Source organism: Grammomys surdaster, unplaced genomic scaffold, assembly GCF_004785775.1.
Source record: "Grammomys surdaster isolate TR1022 unplaced genomic scaffold, NIH_TR_1.0 167, whole genome shotgun sequence".
Taxonomy (NCBI): Eukaryota; Metazoa; Chordata; class Mammalia; order Rodentia; family Muridae; genus Grammomys; species Grammomys surdaster.
In genome coordinates this window covers 6373972-6381413 of record NW_021604615.1, presented here as the reverse complement: position 1 = coordinate 6381413, position 7442 = coordinate 6373972, and the positions used below count along the sequence as shown (strand labels likewise).

The following is a 7442-nucleotide window of genomic DNA, read 5'->3' as shown; positions in this document are numbered from 1 at the left end:
AGACATTTGGGCGAGGAAGACTACTGAAATGGGAAAGTGCTTTCAGGTTCCCATAAGAGCAAAGTGCCAAAGAACCCTGGTGGGCACACCACACCGGGTCCTCAGGGTCGTTGGGATACTGCTGGCCTTGCATCCAGAATGACTTCATGGACCACTAGGTATAAAGCTATTTCTTAAGGTCGACCCACTGGTGCTCTGAACTAGATGCATTCTGTATGCCCTCTGCAGGCACTGGATGCCCTCTGCGGGCACTGGATCTGTCCAGGGATAGTATGGAGAACAGCTAAGATAACCGAAGGACCGTTTGGAAGATTCTACATGGTACTGAGAGAGAAAACTCCAAGTCTTAAGAGGAAGAGCTGGAAGAAGATGACAGAGAATGTGGCCATTTGTTCTGCCTTGTGATGAACTCTCAGGGACAGAACTAGAAAAGGATGCAAACAAAAGAGGAGAATGGAGGGGCTGGAGCTCCTGGAGTCTTTAGAACTTGAGCTCCATCCTCCAGGGCCCCAGAACTCATGGGCCATGTTCTTCAAGGACCTTCTGGATCTGCTTGAATTAAAGAAACACTGGCATATATCCTGCAATTCACCAAGTCCTCCAGAATCCTTCCAGGACATCCGTTCATGGAAGGAGATATGCTGGGCTTTGACCTTCACATTAAGAGTATTGACTAATGACTTACCTTGAAGGCCTTGAGACTGAAGCAGACACTGATAGGCGGAACAAAGAAGCAGAGGGGTTCTTAGGTGCAGTCAACTCCTGTCAGTCTTTCCTTCCAAAGACCAGACAAGCACAGCCCTACTCACAAGGAAAAAGAACCCTGATCACTTCCTGGTGATGATGTCACAGGTCTCGGACATTCCACGTATCCGAGAGATCAAGGCTGGGAAGGCTGAAGACCTTCCGGGGAAGGGCCTCCTCCTTCTGCTGGAGGGACCATGACAGTGAATAGAGGAGCGAGGACCTTCTTATCTGTCTTCCTGCTGTGCTGCTGGCAAGACGTGCAGCCCTGGCCGAATAGAGAGCTTTCAGGTAGAGTCCCCAGGAGACTGGCAGGTAGAAAACCACAGGCATGAATCAACCAGGCCGTGTGGTTCTCTGCTATGGTTTGAATGGGCCCCTTTCTAAGCTCTAGGTGTTGAAGTGACGACACCAGTAAGGGCTGCGATCTTTATGGTAACTGAGGTCTGTGTAGCGCTTGACTGGTTGCCCGGCCACTCCCTGCCATGAACACGCAGCAATGGAGTAAGGGAGCAGTCCCCACTGGACACCATACTTGCCTAACTGCGAGGAATAAAACCTATGGACTTTGTATTGACACAGCTTCAGGTCTTTTATTGTAGCAGCACAAGTGGACTAAGGCATTCTCCTTCCTGCTGATGCAGATTTACCAGTGGACCAGTTCCCTGAGGAACGAAAGAAAATCAGTTTCTGTCCATGAAGTCCTTTGAAACTCTGCAAGTCTACGGAAGAGTTGTTATATTGTATGTTTTAATTTTCACTAACTTCCGGAAATACTCTACCTTACCTAAAAGTAAAGGAGGGTTGCCAGGAGCCTCAGGATGGGTAGATGGTCTCGAATTGAAATGACTGTGCACATTTTGCTAGTTGATGTTTGGTTGATCTTTGCTTGATCATTGAATGTCTTTTGTCATTGTCCTCTATATATTTTTTTGAAACAGGGTCTCAAAATTGAACCCAGAGTTCAATGATTGGTTAAACTATCTGGGAAGGTAGCTCCAGGATCCACTGTTTGTCCTCGCCATGCTGGGATCCACTGTCTCTGTCGTCACCATGCTGGATTACAGGCTCACACCACCACGCCCAGACTTTCCATGGGTGCTGGGTACGAAGGCTCAGGTTCTCACGACTGCACACAGGCACTCTGCTGACAGTCTTATCCTCAGCTCCTGGGTTTTTTAAGCGGTAACTTTAAGGTTATTTTTCACTGAAGTTTTCACTCTGTACATTCATCATGCATAATTAATTCCACACAACATAGAGACATTTTCATAGAAGTATGTAACATGTGCCAAACATATTCTTTCCCATTTCTTTCTACCCTGCTGTCTCCACTTTCCACAGCCCTGAAGAAACTCCATAACCAAGGCAACTTAGAAAAGAAAGCATTTCATTTGGTGCTCGAAGTTCCCGAGGGTTAGAGTTCTGTGATCATCATGGTGGAAGCATGGCAGCAGTCATGCTGAAGTAGTAGCTAGGAGCTTATATCCTTATACCCAAGTAGGAGACAAAGAGAGAGCTAACCAGGGATGGCTGGGCTTTTGAAAACCTCAAAGCCCACCCACAGTGACACAGTTCCTCCAACAAGGCTACACTTCCTAATCCCCACCAACTGGGGACCAAGCATACATGAGCCTATGGGGCCATTTTCACTCCAATCACACCTGACTTCCATTTAGCCCAGAAAGTCTTTGTTCTCCCAGAAAGTCTTGCTTTACCTTCATGTCATATACACACACACTGGGATTACATTTCAGAAATCAGATTTACTTCCTTACTGTGATCATCTCCAGATGCATCTATCTTGCAAATGGTACAATGCCGTTCTTCCTTATGGTTGAAGAAGATTCGGTCATGTATATACCATCTATTTTCCTCACCCATTCCTCTGCTGTTAGGAACCTAAGTTGGTTCCATCGCTGGGCTATTGTGAATTGTGCTGGAGTAAATGATGTTTAGTCAGCTCCGTGGGGTGTTGATTTGAGGTCCCCTGGGTAAATATTCAGGAACTGTTTCTTGGTGGCTCTTGTTTTAGTTTTATGAGGAACCTCCATCCTAAATCCCATAGGGAGTAGACTAGTTCACATTCGCACCATCAGTGACAAGGGTTCCTTTGTCTCGCTGGCATTTGCAGTTTCTTCAATGGCTGCCACTCTGACTGGGATCTCAGTGTACTTCTAATTTGCATTTCTCTGATGGTTTGTGAGAACAAACATCTTTCATGTTTAATAATCATACCTCTTATCTTGAGAGCTTTCTGTTCCTTTCACTGTCTGCCTTTATTGGTATATTTGATGTCTTGATTCAATTTTTAGTTCTGCACACCTTAGCTGTTAGCTCTCTGACAGGTGCAATAAGAATTTTGGTATCTTTAAAAATCAGAGAGGCAGTGGTGGCACATGTCTTTGATCCCAGCACTTGGGAGGCAGAGGCAGGCAGATTTCTGAGTTCGAGGCCAGCCTGGTCTATAGAGTGAGTTCCAGGACAGCCAGGGCTATACAGAGAAACCCTGTCTCAAAAAAAAAAAAAAAATCAGAGAGCTAGGAATGTACTTTCATTTTAGTCCCAGGTATGGGATGTGGAGCTGCTTCAGACTGTCTGAAGCAGCCGGGCATGATTTCCCTCATGCTCTAGCAGAGGCATGATTTTGCCAGCTGCAGATAGTTTCTGTGATTGTGTTTGGAATTCTGGGGTGGTCTCTCCAGAAGGAATATATAAGCTAGGGCCCCAAGGAGTAGGGCTGTTGGTAGTGGGTTGTTGGTTAGTTCCTGTTGGTCGAGGTTTCTTAAGTAGTCATGTGCAAAAAAAGGGTGAGAAGAAGAAATCAGATGTCCTTACAGTGAAGATCAAACTTGCCACAAGGAACTCAATGTCAACTCAGCGGGAAGTAGTCTAACGATAACATCATCCCTTTCCTTTCCATCCTTTTTACTCAGTGTTAGGTGTTTGAAAGGGCGGAGAAGGGTGGGAAAAAAGAACGCACAAAGTAACTGACACCAGCTACAGACATGTGTAGCTAAGACTCCTATCTTGTAGGCTACCTCTTCATTGCGTTGCTGTCACTGTCTCTGCAGCTCTATAATTCATCAGAAAGTCCTTCCCTATGCCTATAATTTGAAGCACTGGCCTGACACTTTTTTTTTTTTTTTTTTTTTTGGTCTAACATTTCAAGTCTTTACACTGAACCAATCGGTGATAGCCCTGAGCCCACAGGGCTGATAAACCTAATTTACATATAGGTATCCATTTTCCCTGCCATGATTTGTTGAAGATATTTTCTTTTCTACAATTAATATTTTCAATATCACTCCACCAGTTGCCTGGCTCCTTGGTTCTTGTCTGTCATGTGTCTGTTTTTTTGTGAAAGAACCATAGTGACAAAAACATGGTACTTGAATGACAAACCTTGAATTCGGGTGGGGGAACAACTCAGATTTCATTTATTCTTGATTTGTCTTAGATTTCTTGCCTATCTGAGGTTTTTTCCTACTTCCAAATTAATTTTAAGATTTAATTTTTTCCCCAATATCTGTGAAGAAACAATCTTGGAATGCTGATAAGGTGAGGACTGCATTGAACCTGTACGTTTATTTTGATGGTGGTTATTAGTTGCTCACTGCTGTGCTAAGAGGCGTGACAAAGCAATTTAAGAAGATTTATTTCGTCTTTTTTTTTTTTTTTTTTTCGTGAGTTTTTTTCTCTAAGGGGTTCGTGTTGTTCTCGAGCTCACTCTGTAGAGCAGGCTGGCCTTGATCTCAGAAATCCACCTCCCTCTGCCTCCCAAGTGCTGGGATTAAAGGTGTGTGCCACCACCGCCCGGCCTTATTTCGTCTTATAGTGCAAAAGCATAGCCTCATGGTGGCAGGCACATATATAGGGCAACTTCCACCGAGCATCCACAATCAGAAAGCAGAAGCAAGGAATATTAATGCTCAACTTGATCGATTTTTCCTTTTTATTCAGTCCAGGATGGAATCCCCAAGTATGGTACCACCCATATTCAGGGTAGGTCTTCCCACCTCAACTAACTTAATGTAAACAACTTCTCAGTTATCTCCAGAGGCTAACCCCCCTGGAAAGGCTTGCCCTTGTAGGCTATCTGATACTTGCCCAGAGGCTGTCACTGACAAGGCCCTCGATGATGTCAAGCTGACAATATTAATCACCACAACTCCTCCTTCTTTCATCATTACACCAAAATGCATTACACGTGGGCTTGTGACCGTCTTGTAATTTAAAAAAAAAATACATTTAGCCCCCATTGTCTTTAAACAGTTCCAACACTGTTTCAAAGTCCAAGTACCATGTTTGATCTATAAAATAAAAAACAGATGACAAGCTTCCGATAAATGCTAGCACAGAAGAAGCATGCTCATTCCAAGTAGAGCAAACAAATCCTGCAGCTCCAAGTTTGGCATCTGGAGGTAAACTCATCTGGGTTCCACAGGATTTGGTTAGGCCTGCCTCTCCAGCTCTGCTGCCTGCAGAACACATGCCCCCCGCCCCCCATCGGGCTGGCTGCCTTCAGTTTACATCGGCAGACATCTCATGGTCCTAGCATATCCACAATCCTGAAGTCTCCACTGAAACTTAGGTTTAATGAAGTTATTTCTCAGGGAATCCTTGCAAGGACTTCAACCCTGTCACACACTGGTTGGCCTTTGAAGTTTTCTGGAACTATAATAGTGTATGAGTCCATGACCCCCTTCATATTGCATTACTGTAAAGGGAGTGCCAGGCAGATGCTGCAGCCAACTTCTATCTCCAGCTTATAATGGAAGCTAGCCATCTTGGACCAGAATTGGGTTAGTGCTGGATCCCACCCGGCTGGCCATCAGTATCAACCACCACACCAGTGTAAACATTTTCACAATGTCATTTGCGACTCAGGAGAAACTCAGAGGTCTCTCCATGTGCTAGCATGTTCTGATTCTTTCTCCAGTGTCTTCCAGGGCTACACAGAGAAACCCTGACTTGAAAAACCACACACAAAAAAAGTCTTTGGCCAGCAAGATGGTTCAGCAAGTAGAGGTTCTTGAACCAGGCTTGGCAAAAAAGTTCCATCCCTGGATCCCACAAGGTAGCAGGGGAGAACAGATTCCTAAGAGTTGTCCTCTAACCTCCACAAGTGTGTGTGCGATGGGACACACACGCTGCACACATACACACACATTCATCCTTTCTCTCATATATATATATGAGAGAATATATGCAATATATATATATTGCATATAGAGTTAGGGTCATACTGCAGTGAGCAGACATATAAGGCAGAATACAACAAATTATTTTTCTTTATTTTTAAAACTTCCTTTATATTGTATGGTATGCGATTTTACAGAAAAGCCCTATGGCTACTAAGAAGAATGTATAGAGTGTTTGGATATAATGTTCCATAGCTATCTTCTAAATCCATCCGCTCTAAGTTTACTTCAGCTATTTATTTTCATTACCAAGTAGCAACCAGCGAAAGCCGAATACTAGTGTTACTCACCCGTGAGGGACATCACTGGCGTCTGGGTCATCTGTATCTTTCATCTAGCAGTGTTGTTTTATGACGCCCCTGGTCTTTGTGCATGTGTTTGAAATTGCAATGTTCTCTCCGTACACTGATCCTTTTATCGGGAAGAAGTGGCTTTTCATTTTTCTATCGGTTTGAACCCTATTTTGTCAGATATGAGAAGACCAATACCTGCTTGATTCCCTACTCCAGTTCTCTGAGGCACCCTCCTCTATCCTTTCTGCTAAGGTTGAACCCGTCTTTATGATAGACATGTTTCTTGGAGGCAAAACATAGATGAATCCTGCTTTTTAATCCAAACTGCCAATCTGTGCCTTTCGATTGAAGAATGGGGATCATTAATGTTCAGAGTCATTATTGAAAGGTTTTTTTAAAGGTTAGTTACCACCGATTGTCAATCCAAGAGCATTTAGAATCACCCAGAAGACCAGATCTTGAGTTGTTATTGAGAGCGCTGGCCTCTCTCTATGGCATCATGAATCAGACCACTTCCATTGAGAAAGAAGAGATCCCCAGATTTCATCAGTCCCTCTAGCCAACAAAGCTTGCCCCAACATTGCTTTCTTTGCTCTTTACTTTTGACAGTTTAACTGTAATGACAGTTCTATTTTGATCAAGTCAATTTGGGGCTCTAAATGCCATTTTTGCTTGTATGTCTATATTTTCACGAGGACTTTGCTATTTCTTTTCTTTTTTTTTTTTTTTAAGTGAATAGCCTTTCAGTTGCTTACTCTGTACTTTTCTCCCATCTATTTTGATTATGGCTTCATTTAATCTTTTAATGGCTGATTTTGTTTTGGCGTTGGCTTTTTTTTTTTTTTTGAGGTGGGGGGTAGTGGTTTGAATAAGAATGATTTCCAGAGGCTCATATATTTAAATGCTTAGTCACCAGAGAACGACACTATTTGTGAAGGATTAAGTGTGGCCTTGTTGGAGGAGATGTGTCTGTCACTCAGGGTGATATTTCCGGTTTCAAAAGCCCAAGCTGGGTCCAGTGTTGTCTTTCTCATGCAGGCAGATCAGGTTGTGGTTCTCGACTACTTCTCCAGCATCATGCCTGCTATGTTTGACATTATGTTCCTGCCATGACAACAATGGACATAACCTCTGAAATGGGAAGCAAGCCCCCAGTTAAATGCTTTCTTAAGAGTTGCTTTAATCACAGTAACAAAGACAT

General features: G+C 43.6%; 1 protein-coding gene across 1 annotated transcript in view; it reads left to right on the top strand.

Moving 5' to 3' along the window:
* The first annotated feature begins 941 nt into the window (after nt 1-941).
* LOC114620255 (sperm acrosome-associated protein 7-like) overlaps nt 942-7442 on the top strand; it is a 20086-nt gene continuing 13585 nt past the window's right edge. Inside the window, exon 1 of the mRNA XM_028766315.1 lies at nt 942-1035. Within this exon, the coding sequence (XP_028622148.1) occupies nt 942-1035 (94 nt within the window). The remainder of the gene's footprint in view (nt 1036-7442) is intronic.